This window comes from Pleurodeles waltl, chromosome 9 (genome assembly GCF_031143425.1).
Source record: "Pleurodeles waltl isolate 20211129_DDA chromosome 9, aPleWal1.hap1.20221129, whole genome shotgun sequence".
In the NCBI taxonomy this organism is placed as follows: domain Eukaryota; kingdom Metazoa; phylum Chordata; class Amphibia; order Caudata; family Salamandridae; genus Pleurodeles; species Pleurodeles waltl.
In genome coordinates this window covers 1,092,707,634-1,092,733,843 of record NC_090448.1, presented here as the reverse complement: position 1 = coordinate 1,092,733,843, position 26,210 = coordinate 1,092,707,634, and the positions used below count along the sequence as shown (strand labels likewise).

The window sequence follows — 26,210 nt, the reverse complement described above, 5'->3', positions numbered from 1 at the left end:
CCCATTCCGCTTCTGCCCAAAATGCCATAACAAGTATCCATATACAGATCAACATCTAGTCTGTAACTTGTGTTTGTCGCCAGAACACAAGGAAGATACTTGTGAAGCCTGTCGAGCGTTTCGGTCCAGGAAGACACTAAGGGACCGTAGAGCAAGAAGACTGCAAATGGCATCGGCGCCGACAGGACAAGGGCGTTTCGAGGAGGATGAAGAAACATTCTCCATCCAGGAATCGGACTCGGAGGAGATCGATACTGAGGAAACGCCGAAAACCGTGAGTAAGACGTCAAAACACAAAACTCACGAAAAGACCACAAAAGCCCAGGGGACGCCACCGCCAACAGGCCATGGCTTAACCCGAAAAATAGGTGACCGATCATCGGCACCGAAAAAGGGCACGCTGGTGTCGAAGTCATCCGACTCCGGTCGAGATACCGCCACTTAGCAATCTTGGGCCTGAGATAGTGGCTCCGAGCAGGTTCGGCACCGAGACAGCGGCACCGAAATGAGTCGGCACAGAGAGACCACGACGCCGAAAGTAAAAAAGGTTTCGTCTGAACCGAAAAGAGCAGCCAAAAAGGTTTCGGTACCGAAACATCCGGCCTCTGAACCGAAAACACGTTCCTATTCAGAGGAACAAGGACTGTCCTCACAAATGAAGATACATAGATTTGGACAGGATTTGGAGACAATAGAGCCAGACTACACACAAAGAAGGCTCCATATCCAAAAAGAAACCGGGAAGATCAGCACTCTTCCTCCATTCAAAATGAAACGCAAACTGGCCTTCCAAGAAAAGGAGAAGCAGCCACAGGCAAAGGTGGCTAAACAAGTAACAACGCCACCATCTCCACAACACTCTCCGCAACCATCACCGGTAGCCACTCCACCAATGATGCAATCCCCAACTCATACAGGAATGAGTCAAGATGACCCTGACGCATGGGACCTTTATGACGCACCAGTGTCAGATAATAGTCCTGAATGCAATCCAGCTAGACCGTCGCCACCAGAGGATAGTACAGCCTACGCACAGGTGGTGTCGAGAGCAGCATCATTTCATAATGTCAGCCTTCATGCAGAGCCCATTGAAGACGACTTTCTTTTTAACACACTGTCGTCCACACACAGCCAGTATCAGAGTCTTCCTATGCTACCCGGAATGCTAAAACACTCCAAACAAGTGTTTGAGGAGCCTGTTAAAGGAAGAGCCATTACTCCAAGAGTGGAGAAAAAATAAAAAACTGCCACCAACAGACCCCATGTACATCACACAACAGCTAACACCAGACTCAGTTGTAGTAGGGGCAGCGCGCAAAAGAGCGAACTCACATACTTCAGGAGATGCACCACCTCCAGATAAAGAAAGTTGCAAATTCGATGCTGCAGGCAAAAGGGTGGCGGCACAGGCAGCAAACCAGTGGCGTATTGCAAATTCACAGGCTTTGTTGGCCAGATATGATAGGGCCCATTGAGATGAAATGCAACACTTTATAGAACATTTGCCCAAGGAGTTCCAAAAGAGAGCGCAGCAAGTAGTAGAAGAAGGACAGAGTATCTCCAACAATCAGATACGGTCAGCAATGGATGCTGCAGACACAGCTGCTAGAACTGTCAACACAGCAGTAACAATAAGGAGACATGCATGGCTGCGTACATCAGGATTTAAACCAGAGATACAGCAAGCTGTGCTGAATATGCCATTCAACGGACAGCAGTTGTTTGGGCCGGAGGTGGACACTGCGATCGAAAAACTTAAAAAAGACACTGACACGGCCAAAGCCATGGGCGCACTCTACTCCCCACAGAGCAGAGGCACATTTCGAAAGACACAATTTCGAGGGGGGTTTCGAGGGCAAAGCACAGAACCCACAACCTCACAAACAAGACCCACTTACCAGAGCCAGTATCAGCGGGGAAGTTTTCGGGGACAGTATAGAGGGGACAATTTCAAAAGAATAGAGGAAAGTTCCAAAGTCCCAAAACTCCTCAAAACAAGCAGTGACTTCCAAGTCACAAATCCCCAACACATAACACCTGTGGGGGGGAGACTAACCAAGTTTTACAAACATTGGGAGGAAACACTTGGGTCCTAGCAATTATCCAGCATGGTTATTGCATAGAATTTCTCAAATTCCCTCCAAACATCCCACCGAAAACACACAATATGTCAAAACAACATATAAATCTTCTAGGACTAGAAGTTCAGGCATTGCTACAGAAAGAAGCAATAGAATTAGTACCAAACCAACAGAAAGGGACAGGAGTTTACTCTCTGTACTTTCTCATACCCAAAAAAGACAAGAGTCTGAGACCTATACTAGATCTCAGAACATTAAATACCTACATCAAATCAGATCACTTTCACATGGTTACATTACAGGACGTAATCCCACTGCTCAAACAACAAGACTACATGACAACACTAGACCTAAGGATGCATATTTCCATATACCGATACATCCTTCACACAGAAAGTACCTAAGGTTTGTATTCCAAGGGGTACATTACCAATTCAAGGTGTTGCCATTCGGAATAAGAACTGCGCCAAGAGTTTTTACAAAATGCCTGGCAGTAGTAGCTGCACATATCAGAAGGCAGCAAATACATGTGTTCCCGTACCTAGACGATTGGTTAATCAAAACCAACACACTAGAACGGTGTTCACAACACACAAAGTATGTCATAGAAATCCTCCACAAACTAGGTTTCTCAATCAACTACACAAAGTCACACCTTCTGCCGTGTCAAACACAGCAATACTTAGGGGCGACAATGAACTCAGCAAAAGGGATTGCCACTCCAAGCCCACAAAGGGTGCAGGCATTTCACAATGTAATACAGGCCATGTATCCAAAACAAAAGATACAAGTCAAGATGGTGATGAAACTACTAGGCATGATGTCCTCATGCATAGCCATTCTCCCAAACGCAAAATTGCACATGCAGCCCTTACAACAGTGCCTAGCATCACAATGGTCACAGGCACAGGGTCAGCTTCTAGATCTAGTGTTGATAGACCGCCAAACATACACCTCGCTTCATTGGTGGAACAGTATACATTTAAACCAAGGGCGGCCTTTCCAAGACCCAGTGCCACAATACGTTATAACAACAGATGCCTCCATGATAGGGTGTGGAGCACACCTCAATCAACACAGCATCCAAGGACAATGGAACACTCAGCAAAAACGGTTTCACATAAATCACTTAGAAATATTGGCAGTATTTCTAGCGCTGAAAGCATTTCAACCCATAATAAGCCACAAACACATTCTTGTCAAAACAGACAACATGACAACAATGTACTACCTAAACAAACAGGGAGGGACACACTCAACACAGTTGTGTCTCCTGGCACAGAAAATATGGCATTGGGCGATTCACAACCACATTCGCCTAATAGCACAATTTATTCCAGGAATTCAGAATCAGTTAGCAGACAATCTCTCTCGGGATCACCAACAAATCCACGAATGGGAAATTCACCCCCAAATACTAAACACTTACTTTCAGATTTGGGGAACACCACAAATAGATCTATTTGCAACAAAAGAAAACGCAATATGCCGAAACTTCGCATCCAGGTACCCACAAGATCAGTCTCAGGGCAATGCGTTATGGATGAGTGGGTAAGGGATATTTGCTTACGCTTTTCCCCCTCTCCCACTCCTACCAAATCTGGTAAACAAGTTGAGTCAAAACAAACTCAAACTCATACTAATAGCTCCAACATGGGCAAGACAACCTTGGTATACAACACTACTAGACCTCTCAGTAGTGCCTCATGTCAAACTACCAAACAAACCAGATCTGTTAACTCAACACAAACAACAGATCAGACATCCAAATCCAGCATCGCTCAATCTAGCAATCTGGCTCCTGAAATCCTAGAATTCAGACACTTAGGGCCTCATTATGACCCTGGCGGGCGGCGGAGGCCGCCCGCCAGGATCCCGCCCTCCAAATTACCGCGCCGCGGTCAAAAGACCGCGGCGGGTATTACGAGTTTTCCCCTGGGCTGGCGGGCGGTTCCAGTTAAACCGCCCGCCAGCCCAGGGGAAAACGACCTTCCCACGAGGATGCCGGCTCGTAATCGAGCCGGCGGAGTGGGAAGGTGCGACGGGTGCTACTGCACCCATCGCGTATTTCACTGTCTGCAAGGCAGACAGTGAAATACATTTTGGGGCCCTCTTACGGGGGCCCCGTGACCCCCCCTACCGCCATCCTGTTCATGGCGGCTTTCCCGCCATGAACTGGATGGCGGTAGGGGGGGTCAGAATCCTCATGGCTGCGGAGCGCGCTCCGCAGCCATGGAGGATTCCAATGAGCAGCGGAAAGTCAGCGGGAGACCGCTGACTTTCCGCTTCTGACCGCGGCTGAACCGCCGCGGTCAGAATGCTCATTGGAGCACCGCCAGCCTGTTGGCGGTGCTCCCGTGGTCGGTGGCCCTGGCGGCCGCCAGGGTCAGAATGACCCTCTTAGACCTTACACAGGAATGTATGGAGGTCATAAAACAAGCTAGAAAGCCTACCACTAGACATTGCTATGCAAATAAGTGGAAAAGATTTGTTTATTATTGCCATAATAATCAAATTCAACCCTTACACGCATCTGCCAAAGACATCGTAGGATACTTACTACATTTGCAGAAGTCAAAGCTAGCTTTTTCTTCCATTAAGATACATCTTACAGCAATTTCAGCTTACCTGCAAATTAAGCACTCAACTTCTCTATTTAGGATACCTGTCATAAAAGCATTTATGGAAGGCCTAAAGAGAATTATACCAACAAGAACACCACCAGTTCCTTCATGGAACCTCAACATTGTCTTAACACGACTCATGGGTCCACCTTTTGAACCCATGCACTCTTGTGAAATGCAATACTTAACATGGAAAGTTGCATTTTTAATTGCCATCACATCTTTAAGAAGAGTAAGTGAGATTCAAGCATTTACCATGCAAGAACCATTTATTCAAATACACAAGCATAAAGTAGTTCTACGAACAAATCCAAAATTTTTACCAAAAGTCATATCACCGTTCCATTTAAATCAAACAGTAGAATTACCAGTGTTCTTCCCATAGCCAGAATCTGTAGCTGAAAGAGCACTACATACATTAGACATCAAAAGAGCGTTAATGTACTACATTGACAGAACAAAACTAATTCGGAAAACAAAACAATTATTTATTGCTTTCCAAAAACCGCATACAGGAAATCCAATTTCTAAACAAGGCATTGCTAGATGAATAGTTAAATGCATTCAAACCTGTTATCTTAAAGCAAAAAGAGAACTGCCTATTACACCAAAAGCACACTCAACTAGAAAGAAAGGTGCTACCATGGCCTTTCTGGGAAATATTCCAATGACCGAAATATGTAAGGCAGCTACATGGTCTACGCCTCATACATTTACTAAACACTACTGTGTAGATGTGCTAACCGCACAACAAGCCCCAGTAGGTCAGGCAGTACTAAGAACATTATTTCAAACAACTTCAACTACTACAGGCTGAGCCACCGCTTTTGGGGAGATAACTGCTTACTAGTCTATGCACAGCATGTGTATCTGCAGCTACACATGCCATCGAACGGAAAATGTCACTTACCCAGTGTACATCTGTTCGTGGCATTAGTCGCTGCAGATTCACATGCGCCCACCCTCCTCCCCGGGAGCCTGTAGCCGTTTAGAAGTTGATCTTGAACATTTGTAAATTTGTAAATATATTACTTTAAACTTCATTATGTACATACGTATTCACTCCATTGCATGGGCACTATTATTAGCATACACAACTCCTACCTCATCCTCTGCGGGGAAAACAATCTAAGATGGAGTCGACGCCCATGTGCAATGGAGCCGAAATGGGAGGAGTCCCTCGGTCTTGTGACTCGAAAAGACTTCTTCGAAGAAAAACAACTTGTAACACTCCTAGCCCAACACCAGATGGCGGGATGTGCACAGCATGTGAATCTGCAGCGACTAATGCCACGAACAGATGTACACTGGGTAAGTGACATTTTCCATTTGTCACAGTTGTTGGTGCTTGCTCAGATACGACCCACATACCTTAATGTGGAGCTGACATCAGCACTTCTGTTGGTGTCTTATACATCCCAATCTAATTGCGTCCTGAGTGGGTAGAGTTGTGGCTGAAGCTGCTTGACAGTCCCCAGAAGAGGTATTGCTGAGAAAGAGAGTTTAGAAATCTTGGTCTTCAAGGCCTTTATCTACTTTTGAGTTAGTTCTTTGTTTTAATAGTTTTGAGAATTTCTTGACTAATTTCTTGAAATGTATGCCAGTTTTTAGAATGTTTTTCTTAACAGTGTGATTCATATAATGGCCTAGGTTTGCTTTTGCCGGTCTGTCAATTTCACCAGCAATACCGGAAATTCTAGTGCTACTTATAAGTTCTGGCATATATGTCTTGACTTCCTTCCCATTCAGTACAGCAACCAATCCAGACTTCTTGCAGTTACAGTGGTAGACAAATCTGTGCACATTAGCAGGGACAGCACTCGCTTTCCTCCTCTTCTCCTGTTGCATCTGCCACCAAGCTGCTCTGTTTTGCCCTTCCTGATCCACAACCAGCATGTAGAGCGCAGGATTAGATTTTCCTCCTTGGTTGTACATCTGTCATGTCAGATTGATGGGTATTTCAAATCGTTCAAAGAGGCTATGCTCTACAAGTTATTTTGAGAGTGCCAGAAGCAGACGGTGGGTAATAATTCTCATTACTTTCTTGTGCTGAAGGAGAGGGGTCTTACCCGCATAATAGACCTTCGACCTCTGAAGGTTTTCTTTCAGAATAAAAAATTCAGAATGCTCACTTGGGCTCATGTTCTTTTTGCTCTGGACCATGAGGCTGGATATTGTTCCTGGACTTGCAGGCTGTGTATTTTTTATGTACCTGAACTCCAGTCCCACAGATACTACTTGCGGTTCATGATGGGGATCAGAATACATCCAATTTGCCACTCTACCTTTCGGCCTCCCCACAGCCCTTTGAGTATTTGTGAAAGTGCTGTCATTGATCGCAGCCCGTCTGATGACTGCCTGCTAAAGGCGAGCTCGCCACAGTCAGTTGCATATGACCTCTGATCACCATTTGCCCTTTTGACATCTCTTGAATTTCAGTGGATTACTCTTATGGAGGCGATCCTCATCACAGTGGCATTCAAGGCCCTTTCATCACCTCATGGGTCAGAGACATTCAGGCTATGATCACAATGTGTCAAGCTCAATCCTGAGTCTTAGTGAGGATAGTTCTGAGACTTCTTTGGCTCCTCACCAGGTGCATCCAGCTTTTCCATGCACCAGATAGCACATGCAGTCCATGCAGTGGAATCTCTGGCTTCTTGAGCCCAACACCCTCTGAATCTCGGAGGAAAGAACCCAGGACCTTCAGTTGTGGTAAGTGGATACCAACCTGACTTGTAGCAGGCCACTCTCTCCCCCCCCCACTCAGCCATCAGTGAATAGATATGTCATCTCTTGGTTATGGATATCATCTAGGAGATGTGAAAAGTAAAGGTCTATGGTCTCCAATGCGACACAGGCTCCAAACCAGTCTATTAGAGCATTGGGTTATTTGGCTAACTCAAATCCTTCCTACTAGACATCAACTGAAGGTTGTTATAGGTTTTCAACATGACCACCCTGTGGTACTGCATTAAGAAGGACTAGGTGGTCCTGGGTCCTCTGGCAGGAGGCTCTAAGCCTTCAGAGGTGTCTGAGCCAGCAGGAAATCTTCCAGTGTGCAATCAACCGGCTGGGACTCTGATCGCTCGAGCAGTTGAGTGGAGTAGACGTAATGCGGCCGACCACCAAAAGTGTTGCTGTCCTGAATTGTGAGGTGTGCCCTGACTGGATCTTTTTGCAACTGCTGAGAATGTGCAATATTAAGACTAAAGTGTGCTTGAGGTTTCAATAAGAAGGATGTTCCGTCTGGGGTGGATCTCAGAATTCCTGTACACTTTCCTGCCTATACCAAGCCCGAATAATTCTGATTCCCCTGCCTTCAGCCAGGAGAGTGTGGTACCCAGGTGTCTTGAGCCTAAGCAAATACCATCTAATTTGGCTACTCTTTTGGGAGCACTCTTGTCTCGGCAACAGGGGATGCTTTGTGCTCCTGAATCTCCACAACCTGAACCTCCATGCGTGGAGATTGAGTGGCGGCATTTGAGCAGTTTTGATTGACCATTGAAAGTAGTGGACAGCTAGATTTACATTGACCAATTCTGTTTGGATGCTGGGAAAAATGTGTGACTTGGTGTAGGTAAGGTGATCTTGATCCTCTTCAGGCAAAACATTGTGATGTGTTATTTGTTTAATCTGTAACCCAGCAAGGCGTTGCAGTGAACACAGTTAAAGGTTACATGTCAGCCCTGTCTGCTTTTTTATGTTTGTCAGATGCGCCTTCCCTTCTCAGATCACCTGTAGTGACCTGATCCTAAAAGGTATGGCATGTATGTCCTGACTGAAACCTTTTATAATGCCTCAATGAGACCTTAATTTGGTTCTCATGTTCCTTACATATAATTTGATCCAGTGCACAATTATTCCTTACAGATCCTAAAAAGTTTCTGTGTTCCTGATTGTGATATCCTTTGCACGTTATGTTGGTGTGCTGGGGACATGACCTTCTTTCTACCTAAGGTTATCTTTTTCCACGTAGGACAGTTGGTCACTCTACTAGCTTATGGTATCTCTGCCTCATCGCTCAAAAGGGTGGGGGAAGGTGGCAGGCATCGGATTGACCCAAAGCAAGCCTTCAGCTTTTATGTTTAACGCACAAGTCTTGTGTGGGTGATCAGCTCTTCGTGTGGTTTGCTGGTGCGAAGAAAGGCAAGGTGGTACAGAAGAATACTCTGTCATGACGGATCATCCTTTGTAGAAAACACTTGTGCCCTAGCCAAGACACTACCTGATAGCATATGGGCCAATCCCACCAGAGGTAAGGCCTCTCCTATGACCAACGAGTTATGGGAGTGATAGCTGGATTGGAGATGTTTAATGCATTGTGATGTAGTGTTCTTTTAAGAGGTGGCTTTTCAACTCTTTGCTAAATTAAAGCATCATTGGGGCAGTCCCGATGGATACAAGAAATGTGTTTCTTTATTTACAATTCTTAGCCTGGCTGCAGGTGTGCTGAGAAGCACCAGAGATGGTGAGCCTGCCTGCAACATAAGCAGGGGTCCTGCTCAAGACAGATTTAAATGATGCAGCTGCCTTTAAAGATGATTTATGGCGGCAAGGGAAGCCATCTGAATGTGGCTGATATTTGTCCAGGCCCTAGATAAGATGTTCTAAAGCTTTTAGAGTGGCCTAAAATCGTACCAGTGTGGAGTCTGAGAGACAACGGAGCAGCACCATTCATGTGCAGGACTACGAGGGCTTGAGCAGAAGTTCTTAAGTCTCTTTATAGAAGAACGAATTTCACTTTAAGAAGTGGGAGCTCGTACCAGATTGTCCATTTTTTCATAGCATGCTTCTAGAGGGTGAGGTTGGTGCCCAGGATGAATCCAAGTGGCTTTGCATGGGTCAGAGTTTGGATTTATAGAATCAAGGATCATGTCATGAGGCATGTTTCTATGTTTCTTGCACTTGACAAAAAAACAGGAATTCTGCCTTGGCAGTGGAGAGCTTCAGGTAGGCGCAAGACATGGGAAACTAAATGATGTGCAGGCACGGTTTGAGAGGTTGGTTGTCTGAAGCTAAGGGAACTTTCAATCAGAGTATGTATCATTGGCATATTGCATATCTCCTGAGTACTTCCACAGTCAGCAGTCTCATTTTGTTTGTCCCTCTTCTCTTATTATCACCACAGGGCAGAAGTTAATTATTCCGCAGTGTTTTTTATAGACTCCCCTGCTGTGCTGCAGGTTCTTAGCACATCAGGGTGTAGATAGAGGTAAATCTGCATCTGAGAAGACCCTCAGCTGATGCCCACGCTCAAGAGGTTTCTCCTAAGCTTCAAAACAAACGTTTGAAAAGAATTGGAGGGTTTACTTAATAAAAACATGGATGCACTATTTTCATTTGAATTTATACCACATTGCCATTTTTCACACCAGCAAACCTCACGAAGAACTGATCACCCACACAATACTTGTGAGTTTAACGTAAAAGCGGAAGGTTTGCATTGGGTCAAACCGATGGTGCATGGTTGCTGAGGAGGGCCTGAGGCTCTAGACAACCCAGAGCCTGGATACCAGCCAGTGGGTCTCATCTAAGTCCTGGATCTCGTACAGGACAGGCTGCAGGCTGCAGGCAGCAGGCCTCAAACACCTCACCTTTTTTGTCCTGACACTTTAAAACTTTGGGTGGGCAGGTGTATGAACACACAAAAGAATGGGCAGAGCCCTGGAGTTTAAATGAAAGGGGAGAGGTCTTAAGGCAGGGGTGACATTTGCTACGTCTGCCTTATTGCGTGATCCTCAGATTGGTTACAGCTAATAGGGGAAGGTCAGAAACAGACCCATCATAGTTTATGGTGACCACAGTTTGAAAGCCAAAACCAAGACATTTCATAAACCTAGAAGTAGGACTACAGTTTTGCATCAACTAAGGGGTATGGAAGCAGATAACTGATAGTTCTGACTAACATAGAAAAGACATTTAGGCCCTGGTTCACAAAAAGCTTCCGTACTTGTGGCAGAACCTCTGCAATGCAGTTCTGATAGTGGAGATTTCGCTACAGGTGCAGAGCCTCCGCTACGACATCAGAGTCTCTTTGTGAATCAGACCCTCAGTTTGGCACTGACGAGGTTAAATGCTTCTTTTACGCACCATATTATCTGTGTTAACAAAATTTGTGTCTGATAAGGCTTAATAATTCATTGTGCAATGAAATAAAAGCAAACATGCCTAAAATTTGCTGAGACAGGTGAAAGAAACAGGACTGTCCCAGCAAATCTGTGAAGCCTGATCACTCTTAACTATAATGACTGCATGTAATGCCATAGGACTACACTGCTGCATCCCACAAATCTATGAGACAGATAATATGTGAGAAGAGAAACAAGATCAGTGTTTTAGAGATTTTGCCCTACGTTCTATTTCAGAAAGCTTTTACTAGCCCTAGGACCACATTGCAGCGATCTCAACCTACCCCACGGGTAGCTCATACAGTTGGATGTGGGTGAGCCAACAACTTACTAGGGAGAGCCAAACCAAGGATTGGCTCTGGCTCTAGGGGCCGTCCATATGCCAAGCCGTGACAATATCTGGCAGGTAAATCATGCAACAGAAATCTTGTTAGAATTTGCTAAAGTGTCTTCCAAATTCAAGAATGGTATTTCTTTCACATACTTAAGCTTTTCACCTTGGTAAATTAGATTATTGGAAAAGTATTTATTAAAAGTGAGTTTTTAAAAATGAAGTGAGAAATATTCCTTCTTTCGTGCTAATGGCAACGCTCTTAGTAATCTAAGAGGCATGTCAGGCCATGCGTATCCCATATATTGCCTACATTCTTATTATAAATGGAATAATATAGGCTAGCAAATCAAACACAAGAGGTTTTTTGTACGGCTCTCAACCTGAACTTGCATATTTGAAGGTTCTTTCCAATGTGATAATGCACAAAAAGGAGCATCATTGAACTCATGTATTTTCCTAGGATTAGACAATTTTGTTAAGCAGGAAAGCTGAGTTTGAGCCTAGATTTTCCAGTTTTCCAGTGTGCCATTCAGTCATTAGATGGGAATATATTTCTGACATAAAAATTTGTCCGTAATTCTTGAATGATTAGATGAGTCCGCAGGTAACTGGCAGAATCCACATGTTATTTTGGGCAGTTTTACATATCACAAATCTTGCCCAAGGAGATAAGAGCTCTTTTTTGGTACAGTAATATTTCCTGGGATTCACATGATGTGGAACCATGGCTGGAATTCGGTTCTAGTTCCCCATGTTACATGGTTGGCAGATGTAGCCGTGAGGCCACATTCCCTCTTGTGAAAGCTCAGCTCGTTTTGGGATCAAGGTTCCAAGAAGACCTCGAGCTGAGCCAGAGCCAGGTATCTGGCTCACGTTTTCAGTGGCTCACCAACCTTCACATTCAACCTTCCAGTCTGTTGTATTCTGGGACTTGTAGTTTTGCATCTATGAAACTAAAACAGAACTGGAAGTTCCTGAAAGCAAGTTACAAAACTTAATAGGTGTAAACATGTGCACACAAGACAGAAAGGGAGGTGGTGGAAGGAGACACAAAGATCCCTAAAAATTGCCTTTCCTACAATATGGAACTAAACCTGTCTGCCTATTGCACAGATGTATTTCAGAGTCATGCCCTCACCAGGAATTCTGCTTTTCTTCCATTTTCTTTCCTTTCTGCGTACGGATCTTTTATTGTCAGCAAGGTCTTTAGAGTACTAGGGCACTGAACGCTTTGGCTTGTACTTGTGTGTTTTAATTGGGGCGTGGATAGTCAGATAGTTTTCTAAAAAGTATTGAAGTTATTTAGAATGGTGTTCGTGTCTTAAGGAGTTTATAGAGTAACAGAGGAGTTCAAGTATGCAGTTGTCAATGCAGAAAAGTTTGAAGGATCTGAAGGTTTGGCCTTCTCTTTGAGGTTGGCCTTGGTTTGGTGGTAGAACTCTGAGCAGTGAAATAGGAATGGCAAAGTGTTGATCCAGGAGGTATGGGTGGTTTTCCAAAGAGGCAACACCCCTGTCTGTGTCCGCCGTTAGTTGAAGACGCCCAGGCAATGGAACGCTCTGATGTATTGATTGAAGTAGGGAGAAGGGAGTGATGTCACTTTCTGTGCAGCTGGCTAAAAGGAAGTACAGTGATGTCACTTACTGTGCAGATGGATGATGGGAAGTGAAATCCTGTTGCTTGTCTTCTTTAAAATATGGTTTCACAGGAGACCGTGGATGTCACTTCCCGCAAAAACAGATAATGGGAAATTCGGTGATGTCACTTCCTGTTTAGATGGATGATGGGAAATCCAGAACTGTCAGTTTTTGTGCAGATGGATGTTCTGAAATCTAGTGGTGTCATTTACTTTCCAGATGGATGATGAGAAATTAAGTTATGTTGCTTCACATCTTCTTTTAACTTTTGTGATGACTCGCTGTCCTCCAGTTTTCAATATTTCTCTTAAATAAAGGATTTGAGTATTCTACCTGATTTTCTGCCGGCTTTTAGCTCTGTTCCCTGCCAACGCAATAATAAGTAGACTGCTTTTGTGAGGACTCATATTTGAATTATCTTAAAGTAGATTTCTGTAGGTCCTTTTCAAGCACACTGAGGGTTCTCTGTACCTACTGGAGATGCAAAGCAATCCTTGGGTCTCACTCCATTTTATGTAGGCTCTGAATCCATCTTGGGTAATGGAAGTCGCTATGTCCTCACTTTCACACAATGGAAGTCGCCATCTTTCCCGATTTATGCTGAATCATTGTCATTTCTGCTATTTAACGCAGATGTCATCTGATCTTCTCTCATAGAAGTGTGAAAGTGTCAAGCCATTCTACCAGGGACATAGATATAACACCTGATGCGACATCAGCCTGGGACGAGTGTCTGCTTGTCACTGTGTCAGGGTTAAATAAGAACAAATACAGACATAAAGCCAAAAAAGTGTAGTCTAACTTGACGCCTTTTCACCTTATCTTTCCATAAGGAAATGTCAGGGACGTAGACCTTGATGCACATATCATATGTCAGACATTCTGTAACTTATAACAGAAATTCCAATCTCTGATAAGATTGAATATACAAGAGCTGCCACTTAACCACTTTTCAGAAAAGGTTCTTCATCCAGATTATCGCACAAGATTCTGCCAGAGGCGGTCTCATCTACTGCCAGCGCAATTCAAAGAGGCTACATCTCTCCTAAAGCAGATGAAGCAGAGTCCCTGAGTTACGCTGCTACCGCAGCACGTGCTTGCCCTCCACTCCTCTGCTGATACAGACAGCTCCTGCTGTCAACGAGGAATGCAGTCTGCCACTTCTCCTTAAGAAACTCCAAGCTACAAGTTGTTCTTCTTTCTATGCTATTTTAGTGTAGCTCATAGTAGGTAGTAAGATATAAGTGACATTTAGAAATGCTCTTTTTATTTTCCTTATTTATAACATGCCTTCTTGCCATTTTTATAATAATCTGTGTAGTTTTAGACATACTGAGTAGCATACACACGTTTACGCAAATGTTGATTCTTCTTAGTGGCATATGTATGTTATATTGTGAATAATGAAATTGGTTTGTTGCTCTTACCACAGTCCCCTGATCCCTTCACAGGGATTATTAGTAACCCAAAAGCAATAATACTTCTCCAGTATTGGATCTTGCATAGAGTCACATGCTTGAATCGGCTCCGTCGTCGAGATGGGAGTCCCACGGTATCCTTTAATATAGCAGTAGGTGAACTACCTAAGGCCCTAATGGCAGTGGACAGTCACTGTCATAGCCTATCCATGTTCTTTTTAAAAAAAGAAACAAACTTAAACTACAACCCATCAGGCAACTGCACCCTCAAGAACACTTCCAACAGAGACTGATTTCCCTCAGATTTTCTACAGCATGTCGTGTGAAGGGAGTCTCTGAGCTCTGCTCAAACTCTACTCTTTCTCTGTGAACTGACCAGATTACGTTTATGAATCTACAGATTTAGACTGGTCATTATCTCCGAACTAACCAAGAAAGGACTTTTCAGAACCTGTGAGACTTGTGGGAAGAAAATACTTCATATTGATGACCCATACAAGGTGTGTATATACTGCCTCTGTCCAGAACACAAAGTAAGAGATTGTAACATCTGCAGCACCTTTACACACAAAACGTAAGGCTAGAGAAGGAAGACTCTTACTATGGCTGCAAAAACAAAAAACAAAAGAGTGCCCCTCTTCTGATGAGTGATCCCTCTCACTCCCTTAAAAGGCCTAGATCCATTGAGAAACTCGCCTCAGAACCACCTGAAAAGGTTCTTTAATAATCTAAAAATACATTAACTAGGCATAAAAAGAGCCATGAAGATCTAGCATCATCTTCAAAAAAAGCAGCACAAGGCCTCAGAACAGCTTCACTGAGTCTACTACTCCGTCTATGAAGAAATCACTTCCAAAAATTGCTTCAAATCCCTTACCACTGACAACTAAGATGAATAAACACCCATTGGAATCTGTTGAAATAACCTTGTCAATGACATACTCGTCGATGACCACGTCTACGATGACGACAACTATGTCGACCTTCACCACAGTGGTGTCTTCAACAATTATTACTTTGTCGTCGCTGTCATCAACAACGATCACCTCTGCTAAACTATACAGAAGAACACGACAACGATGGCCCCGGCAATGGAACCGTCTACAAGAGACCTGTTGACAAGGGACCCATCCATGAGTGACCTGTCGACGTTGGGCCCTTCGTCAACGACAACACCACTGCTGATACCATTGACAATGCCGTCGACTAAATCCTTATAGTCAATGAGGAAACAGTCAACTGAGAAACAAGAAAAAATGGGAAGAACCAAATTTCTTCCATTATCTCTCATTCCACTAAAGGAAAAAACAACATCTGTGATATTACCCATTCATACCGCCCCAAGGAAGGTGTTGCCATAACCTCCTTAGCACCTCTTGGATGACGATGAGGATTCTGACGACAAGGGTCCTTTTGTTGTGGCCAGCAGTCCATCTCAGCTCTACATTAAAGGTCAGGACTTAGATGACTAAGAGGATCAATATCAAGATGACTGCTACTTTACAAGAGATCAAGCGGAGCCTTTTTAACTTGATTATCTTGACAGTGATCCCTCTATAGCAGTGCTAATGTCTTTGGTGACAAATCTGCAAATTATGTTGCAGGATTGTTATCAAAGGTTTCCGCCCTCAACTCCTGCAATGCCTATCACGCAACCTTCTAGGCCGGAAAGACTACTTCAGACCCCTGTCTCGATTCCACCAAGGGTTATGGACAGACCAGCTACCCCAGTACCTTATGTGACATCTCCTTTAGCCCACCCTCCACAAGAAAACCCTCAATCTACAGGTGAGGAAAAAGAGGAGAGAGAAATACCTGATAATACAACACAGCCTAATGAGTGGGATGACTATTTAATAGCCACTCTATTTCCACCTTTCGCGTGCCAGTGGATTCCTCGCCACAGGATATAGGCAGATTCCATAATTTGACGGAGAAGGCAGCAAAACATTTTGAGTTACCTCTCCTTACTAAGGAAACAGACTGTTTTCTCTACGATTTCAAAGAGCCAGATAAGAAGTCGGTGAGGACTATACTCGATTTATTGATTTCATATGGCAGGAAGGCCTTAAATCCATGAAAATCCCAGCTACAATACCTGCGCAGATACCACATTTGGAGAACAAATAAAAAAAAACCAGAAGCTTCTCCAACGTGTTTGATTGGACACCCAAAACCAGACTCCGTGGTTTCACAGGCGGCACAACGTTATTCCAAGAATCCCTCCACACCATTCTCTTCTCCTCCTGATCGATATGGGCTTTGTCTCAACAACATCGGTAAGAAGTTCTCCACTGTGACAGCCATGACAGTTAAAGCAACAAATTCATTGGCCATTATGACAATCAAATGTAGTCCTATATTTCTACATATATCAACCTCCTACTTGGAGATTCTAAAGTGGAGGCCAAAAAGATACTCCAAGAAAGGGAACGGGTAGCAGCGGAAATAATTGACTGTCATTGACATTTCACTAACGGGATTCAGACAACTGGCAGGAGCTGTAGTTTTACGCAGACAGGGATTGTTAAAATCTACCTCCTTCCAGCCAGAAACACAGAGCAAGACACTAGATGTGTCATACAGAGGTTAAATCTCTCTTCGTTAAACATGTGGTTGAAGCCTTAAAGCCCATCAGTGCAGACACAGATACAGCAAAATCTCTGGGCACATTACAATGTAGAAAGCAGCCCTTTCAAGGAGTTAGAGGGAGAGGAACATACTCATTTTGCTGAGGCTATCAGACCTACAGACCGCAATCTAAATCAGGTCAGACATTCTATTATACACAATATGGGCAACAACAGCAGTACAGACTACCACCAACAGCAACGTACAAGCACCCCACAAGAGGAAAGCTTTCTGTCTGTGGCAGGAAAGCAGGTAGAATGCAATGACCACACAATGATGCCAACTACCCTCCCCTCACTTAAAACCCAAATTGGAGGCTGTATTGCAAACCACTTCCTACAATGGTCAGCGATAACATTGTACAATTGGGTTCTAGATGTATTATCCAGAGAACACACCCTGGAGTTCCTCCAGAAGCCACCAGATACCCCTCCATCAGGACCACACCCCCCCCAAGTTTACCGCAACTCCTCTAGGAGGTATCCAGCATGCCAAAAAAAGGAGCATTAGAGGTTGTTCCACCACTTCAGAAACGCTGGGGGTTCTACTCCTGTTTCTTACTGAAGAAGCTATTGGAAGATTGGCACCCCATTTTAGATTTGCGAGCATTAAACAAGTTTCTAAAGAAAGAAACATTTCATATGGTAACACTTCAAGATATACTACACCTCTTAAACGCCGGAGATCAAATGACATCTCTAGACCTCCGGGACGCATATTTCCATATCCCAACACATCGAAATCATCGCATATTTATCCGCTTCTAGGTAGCTGGTTCTCATCTACAATTCAAGGTCCTGTCATTTGGACTAAAATCAGCCCTCAGAATATTTACATAGATGTTGGCCCCAGTACATACTCATCTAATACAGCTTGGAATTCAGATTTTTCCATACTTTGACGATTTGGCTCATAAAGGCCTCAACACACCATCAAGCGATAGCAGATACGCCCATCTGCCTCATTGTATGAAAATCTGGGCCTCACAATCAACTATCAGAAATCACATTTCCATCCCACAACAAGACTGACATTCTTGAGCGCGGTTCTGGATATGATACAAAACAAAGCATTTCCCTCTTAGGAAAGGCAGCTAAACATTTGTCAGATAGCTCACAAACTCTCTACAAAAAAGGTGCATTTCAGTAGGGACCTACAAGTCATTCATAAGAATGGTTTCCTCATGCATTCCTCTTGTCCAGAATTGCCACCTACTTCAAGAAGATCTACACAAACAGTGGCTCCAAGTCCACAGCTCCTTCGAGGATCGCATTCAGATAACTTCAGAAATTGAAACAGACATATCTTGGTGGACAATACGTTCAAATCTGCCCAAAGGGCTCTCGTATCTGCAGCAAATTCCCAATTTCATCATAACTACGGACACTTCCCTCGACGGATGGAGTTCCTACCTTCAGGATTTGCAGATCAGCGGCAACTGGAATCCAGATTAAATGAAGCTTCACATCAACCATCTAGAACTAAGAGCTATTGAACAAGCACTCAGAGCTTTTTTACCCAAGATACAGAAGTTAACAGTCCTCAAACGAACAGACGATACCACCAGTATGTTCTCGACAAACAGGGAGGAACGAGATCAATTGCACCCTAACATTAGGCAACAGCGCATTTGGAAGTGGCCTCTAAAACATAAAATTTCTCTTAAAGCAGAACTCGTTCTGGGAGTGTCCAACCTCCTAGCAGACTCACTAAGCAGAACAATCATTCCGTATTACGAATGGGAACTATACTAGCAGGTTCTCAACAAACTCTTACAAAGATGGGGCAGACCAAATTCAATTTTTTTGCCATGAAGGAGAACAAGAAATGCCCATATTATGCAAGCTAGCATTCCGAAAAAGGATTGTGTGGGACTGCATTTTTGATGAGATGGTCAGGAATTTATGCTTACACCTTTCCTCCCATCCTGGATACAGGATGCTCAGCAAAATGAAAACTGCAAAATGTTGTCTCCGCCTCATAGCTCCCAAATGGCCCAGACAGTCTTGCTTCATAGAGCTTCCTCTGTGGCCGGAACAACCACATGTTCAACTCAGGCAGACACCAGCCTTACTGACCATGAACCAGGGCCAAGTCAGACATTCGGACCGATCATCGCTACACTTGTCAGCCTGGCTCCTGTATTCATTAAATTCTCAAAATTAGACATTCCGCCAGAAAGCAGAGAGATACTAGCAAACACCACCAACAGAACCTATAAGTTGGAATGGAAATGCTTCTGCATGTGGTGCACCAATACAAAAATCCACCCTCTCATCGCCCGTGGAACAGATACTCCCTTATTTACTCCACCTAGCTAAATCTAGACTACCTCATTCATCCATAAGAGTGCATCTGGTGGCAGTTTCCAGGTTTAGACGTTCTCAGGATGAGCCTTCTTTATGGTCTGCCTGAACTGTGAACCAGTTTCTCAAGGGACTCTTTAGAGCATTCCCTTCTGTTGAAAGCCTGCACTATTGTAGTACCTAAATGTAGTATTAAGACAGCTCATGAAACCACCATTTGAGCCCATTCACAAATCTGAGTTAAGGTACCTTACTTGGAAAACATAATTTTTACTGGCACTCACATCAGCCAAGAGAGTAAGTGACATTCAGGCGTTTACCATCAAAGACCCTTTTCTTCAATTCACATCAAACAGCGTTATGCTTCGAACAAACCCTAAGTATATACCGAAAGTCCCATCAGACTTCCATCTCATTGAGCCAGTGGTCCTGTGAACGTTCTGTCTGAATCCAAAAACAGCTGCAGAAAAATCACTACATTCTCTGGATGTTATGAGATGTCTAAAATTCTAACTACGGAGAGAAAATCAAATACACAAAACAGGCTATGCTGTTTGTACCATATGGGGATTTAAGGAAAGGTTTCCCAGTATCAAAACAGACCATAGCCAGATGGATTGGGCTAACAATACAATTGTGTCATTCACAAGCTGTGAAGCCATTACAGAACAAGGTTAAAGCCCATTGTACCAGAACTGTTGCCACATTCATAGCTCTTTTTGCTTGAGCGCCTATCCAGTGTATCTGCTGCACAGCAACATGGACTAGTAGACACACGTTCACGAAGCATTATTGTCTGGATGAAGCCTATAAAACAGAAACAGTCGTCGGACAAGTAGTGCAAGACATCTATTCCATTGAAGTGAGCCTCTTCTTTTTTCCCACTTTCCGCTAAACGTGTAAGTGTATAACTATTATTATTATTGTTATTATTATTACTACTACTATTATTATTAATATTGTTATTGTCATTATTATTACTATGACTAATGTTATTGCTAGCTATTCTGACTCAAGCATATGAATCTACGAAAATTCGAGTACCGGAGAAGAAAATTGGTTACTTACCTGTAACCGTTCTCCAGTAGTAGTATCTTTCATGGATTCACATGCGACCCACCCTCCTCCCCTTAAAGGCTCCCCTCAAACATATGAATACTTACTTCATACTCATTAAAAAAGTACATCGATAGGCTATGACAGTGACTGTACATTGCCATTACGGCCTAAAGTAGTTCACCTACTGCTATATGAAAGGATAGCGTGGGACTCCCACCTTGAGACGGAAATGATTCAAGCATGTCAATCTATGAAAGAAACCAATACTAGAGAACCACAGTTACAGGTAAGTAACCAGTTTTCTACTTCAACAGTGTCCAGTGTAGTGTTCTGTGGGGCTACAATAATCTGTCATTCACATTTACCGTTGGTGGATTGAACCAACTTCACCCGCGTCATCTGTGCAAACCTTGTAGAACTACGTCAAAGTTGTAGTTTAGGTAATGACCCCCCCCCCTTTTGCCCTCTTTAACCTGGCTTTGTGAGACTATTAGCCGTTTCAGTGTTATGAAGGGATAGTGAAGCCCTTGACTAGGGTCCTTTGTCATCCATAATGTATGTGAATTTTACAGAGCTTGAATGTATGTTTGTGGATTAAGGCAAAGTCTGTGTGGGAATGGCTGTGCCTCTTGTGGAGTCCATTAGGCCTGACGTGGTTGTGGCTCTCAAAATGGTGGCTGGCTTTGTGCAAGGCCGTCCAGGTCTCTGTTCACCTCAGAGTCCACATATTCACGTTTGTTACTTGTCTGTTCCTACTATAGCTATTCCTGTCAGCTGAAATGTCAGGCTATTAGCAGCTTGTCATTGCCACACAGCGCCTTAGTCAGAGAGCACCCTTCCCCTCCCCTTCTTACCTCATTACCAAGACTGACCTCTTCCACTACCAAGGTTATCTGGGAATATGCCAAGTCAGACTGAGATTTCAATTTAACAAATCTATTTCAATGAAATTCCCCTATGACTACCAGAGACCTCTCACATAGAATGCAGGAACTGTTTGGGTCAGACTCTTATTCTTTCCAAATGCCAACAAGGCTTTCAAACACTAAAGGTGATGGCAGTGAAGCAGAAAACCCCCTGACACCTTTGGATGCAAATTGCTTTACAAGCATCAGTGGCAGCTGGTGTCCTTTGAAAATGGTGGGGCATACATAGCACATGTTTTTCCCCTAGTATTTACATAGTGCAAACTCAATCTCTCACAGTATGGGAGCACTTAACATGAGCCGTACTTACGTTTATATCTGTAAATGTTACAAGTGCTCGTGTTAAGCGCTCCCATAATGTGAGAAATTGAGTTCCTGCTATGTAAAGAGCGGGGTAAAAACAGTAGGCATGTAGTAGCCGCATGATGCTTCTAATGGCCTTGTGAGATTAAAAAATGTGACTTTTTTATGTCACAAGGGGCCATTTGGAGTATGTGGCTGCTACACATGTCTATTGTATTTCCCCTGGTTTTTAAGTATCATTTTTAACAGCATGGGAGCGCTTAACAAGAGCACTAGTTACACTTACATTATGTAGGCCTTAAACAATAAAAAAAAACACCATTACCTTAACTTCTTTTCACACCGCGAGCAGACTCTTAAATCCACTGCACTGTCTGTCTGTTGCTGATGTTGTGCATGGGTAAACTAGCACCACACACCTCAGCCTATTAAAGCAGTGCTCTTGTGCTGTTTGTAACCGCATAAGAGCACTGCAAGGATTGGCTGGGACAGAGGAACACAGAGCTCCACTGGAGACCACTGTGACTGTATTTCTGCTTCCCTATCCCATAAACGCAGATGACTGAGAAAGCCTGAACTACGCATGTCAGGCTGGCTACAAGCATAATACTGGCCAACCTGACATGCGCAGTTCAGGTAAACTGCCCAAGCTGGTCACAGCATGTAAACCACACATCCAGCATTACACCTCCAGTCTGCTGGGACAGTACATGCAGTGTTATTGCTAGCAGGCAGGGGTTCTATGCCCTCTTGCCATTATGGAAAAACTGCCACTGACAAGCATACCAACAAATTGCTAGTAATTTGGATGGCTTCCCAGAGTTAGAGGTTCCAAACGCTAAGGTTTCAACTTCGACTGACCAGATGCAGTCACAAAGAACACAGCAGGACTGTTGTGCATCCAAATCCACACATTTCAACCTAAAACCACATTGCTCACTGAGAAACTCCCAGGTAACCCCACATACCTGTCTGTATGGGGTTCAAACATTTCCCAAGGAGGAACCAATACCTTTACTAGGGAGTTTACATTTGATCTTGGGCCCCCTGTATTTGCTGATTATGTGGCATCCATGCACTCTGGAATTGAATGAGCCCTCTAGAATGTAAAAGTCACAAGAGTACGGATTGATCAGGTCTGCCTGTAAGTGCTGAGTATTTTTCTGTTTCCAAGGCAGACCTGTCCACAAGGTGATAAGACTGAAATCCAGAGTTAGGATTTTGCTGGTGGCTATCTAGCTTTGGTCTGCTCTACTGTATACTAAGGGGAGGTGGATTTTGAGCTCCAACATTTTGTAAAGCGGTAGATAGAGCATAAAGCTACTGTAGTTTATTCTTATGTAAAATGTCAGTGTTCAATTGATTTTTCACACCTTTGCATTGTTTTTAGTGGCATGGTTGCTCGCTGATATTTGGAGTTGTGGATCACTTGAAACAGCATCTCTTGACGGATCACACCAACGCAAACTTCCAGACGCTGAAATGCCGATGGAAAAGTTGTGATGCTTTCTTCACTGCCAGAAGAGGATCCAAGCAGGTATTTGAAGATACTGTGTTCAAAGCCCTAGATTAGTGAACATACCCAAAAGAAAGCATAGATAAGTAAAGTGGTTGTGGTGTGTACAGTAAACAAGAACAAGGGCAGATGTATATTGCCATAGTTGGATTTCTTATTCTTTTTAGTAACGCATAAATCACTAAACAGGCTTAATTTTAACCTCAAAAAGGATCTCTCCTGAGCCAATATTTATCGTCATGTCAAGTTTGGTGTACATCTGTCCACTGGTTTTTGCTGTATCAGAGAGCAGAAGCTAACATAGGGGTTTCTGTAGTCACATATACAGAGTAACACACACACCCTATCCTTGTTAACATCCAGTATGCTCAGATTTGGAACTAGCAAATACATGGACTGTTAGGTAATACAAAACATTAACCTCTCCAACAACCTTAGAAACAGTGTGTTTCAGTGATTGTTGCATAACATACTACACCATGCTTACTGTCAAACTGCTTGGTGGCTGTAATGAAGCATAGGCAGAAAACCCAATAAGAAAATAAAAACCACATTCAAATTTATATTCACTCCCACACATTGCTAAAGTGAACCTCTCCAGGTAATCTGATTAAGTTTTCTTAGCAGTAAACCGTCACTGATGCCAAATGACATGTTACAGTGCCATGAATGAAAGCTCACAGACACAACGGAGCTGATGTCTCAAATATTTATATATAAAGAGGAGCACTGCTGCTGTTGACATCTAAATCTTAGAGCTTCAAATCTAGTTCCTGATTGATATGAGTCAGGAATATGTACACTAGTGCTGCAGTTTCATACACTCAAATGTTATTCAGGAATGGGATGCTAATCTTTTAATGGCCGCAGGTTGAAGTGGCCTTTTAAAGGTAGGAGACGCAACTGTCCCTGGATGAAAATCTGTGCTGCTTTGATGGGCCTAAAAAAGATAAGAAGGAGCACCAAAGGGGACTGTTGCATTGTGTTAAAAAGGGGAAGCACTCAACAGGAACAGTTGATCTCGAAACCACATTGCTCACTGAGAAATTCTCAGGCAAACAGCCAATAAATGGCATTTTGATATTCACTGAAGGTCTGATTAAGCATGTCACTAAGACGTGGATCACATATCCATCATGTTCATCAGCTATCTTTCATGTTAAACAATGTATAATCTCCGTCCGCTCAAATTGCCTCTCTTTGCACCCGTCTCATTATGGTCTGGTTATGCTAATGTCCGCTTGAAAACTCACAGCTGACACAATTTTGAATATCTGTTAAGACATGGAATTAATGCATCTGGATTCTATAAGCCGTAAAATCTTTGTATCAGCCACCTATTCCCATAAGTTATTTTATGCAGGCTCTTAACAAAGACTCTTCCTACACTCTGTGGCAGACAGCTCCTGTTGATGTATCTAGTCTTTCTGAACAAACAATAAAAGTATTTGCCACTTTTCTTCAAATGGTATGGATTCACCAAATAGTGCACGCAAGCTCAATTGACTATAGTGGACTTGTTTTCAAAGTCCATGAGCTCAGCACTTGTGTTCTGCTGACACTATTGGATGTGTATCAAAAGCATCTTTCATGCTGTCCAGGCCCAGTTGCAAGATAAGCGTTTGATGGACACAGTGTAAAATTAAAACTTGATGGGAGGAATGCTTGAATTAATCTCAGCCACTGCTAATTACTCCGGTTGCATCACAGTCACATACTCACTGTGACACAGGAATCAAGTTTTGTGTATTATTCCTTTTCTGTTTTTTTATTTATTTTGTGTGGACGTCTTCATTGACTACTGTTTGGTGGTAAGTCCACCCTCTCTGTTTTCAAAAGACATGCACCCCAAAAGTTCCTGTGTGTGGTCCCCAACTTCAGATTCCTGTTTGCACCATTGGTTCTGCTCTGAAAACACAAAGAGAAAACAACTTATCTTCAAACAAGACACCAAAGAAAAGAGCTGAAAGCAGCTGATTAGCACAAGGGGCCACAAGCGATGACCAAAGCAGAGAAGGGGACTCTTCTCAGTACCAACAAAAGTAGAGAAGGGTACTCTTCTCAGCGCTAATGGGGACTCGTCGGACAAGGAACATGAGGCCAGAGAATGCATTAAGGAGAGGCAGCATGGGAAGATGGAGAAAGCCTCATTTAAATTCTGCCCCATCTACTGCCAAAAGTTCGCGAAGCAGGACCTGTACAAGATTTGCAATATGTTCCTGCAAAAGGACCATATCGTCGAGGACTGCAAGGCTTGCCTGAAATATTTGATAGACTTCTAGCTGCAGATTCCTTATTTTAGAATAATCCCCGGGAGTCAGATTGGATCCAGAAGTTTGTGTGCCATTAGGTGGAGTCATTCAGCTCAGGGTCATTTAGCTCGGTGGTGTCATTCATGTCGCAGTGACATGTGCAGTTCCTAAATATGCATCTCCCAGGTGTGTTGTCAGTTCTTTCCTTTCTGCAGCATTATAGCACTGATCCGGTCAGAGCCATCGTCAGTCATTTTTTTACTTGCTTTTTCTGACCTTTTATCAACTCTTTTTGCAAGATCTTCTCTCCTGGTGTGCGGATGTCACCTAAGAAACTGTCTGGTTTCAAATTATGTGGTGCATATTACAGACAGATGTCTGTGACAGATCCCCTCTTGATGTGCTTATGGTGATAGGAGCGTGACCATGACTCCAAGACCTGTGAGGCCTGCCAGTTCATGCACCTGAAGGCGCCGAGGGAGAAATACCTCAAGCTTCTTTGAGCCCGAATTTGGACGGCCCTGAAGCACTCAAGATCCCAATTGTGCAGAAGGCCCCAGGATTGTTGTTGGAATGACATTCTGCGGTCATTGTCTCATTCAAAGTTGTAGGATAGGACTTTCAAGCATACAAAAACAAAGCAGTCAGAGAGATCTTCAACTTTGTGCTGCCCATCAAAGCCTTCTGAGGGTCCGTACTCTAGCCTCATACGTCAGCAGAGCCTGAGTCAGGGCTTGATCCGTGCTTCCCTACTTTCCCGGAGTGAGAGCAATTCCTGGCCAGCTTAAAGAGTTTTATGAGGCTATGCACCCATATTTGAGCAGCCCGGCCCCTCTGGAGTGCCACTGGTCCCAACTGGTTTAGGAGGGGCCCCCTCTCGATCCCCGCTGGTGGATTCACCTTCGGAGCCAGATGGGCCACCCTTCAGAGCCAGTTGGGCCACATAGATCCCTGGTTGGATCCTGAGCGGAGCCACCAGCAAGACCAGGACC

The 26,210-nt window shown here is 43.7% G+C and overlaps 1 protein-coding gene across 3 annotated transcripts in view; it reads left to right on the top strand.

Annotated features, from left to right (window-relative positions):
• Positions 1-26,210, top strand: part of ZNF106 (zinc finger protein 106) — a 331,145-nt gene that overhangs the window by 266,845 nt on the left and 38,090 nt on the right. For all 3 annotated transcript variants that reach the window (XM_069208786.1, XM_069208785.1, XM_069208787.1), the window contains one exon: positions 22,841-22,987. In XM_069208786.1, the coding sequence (XP_069064887.1) occupies positions 22,841-22,987 (147 nt within the window). The remainder of the gene's footprint in view (positions 1-22,840; positions 22,988-26,210) is intronic.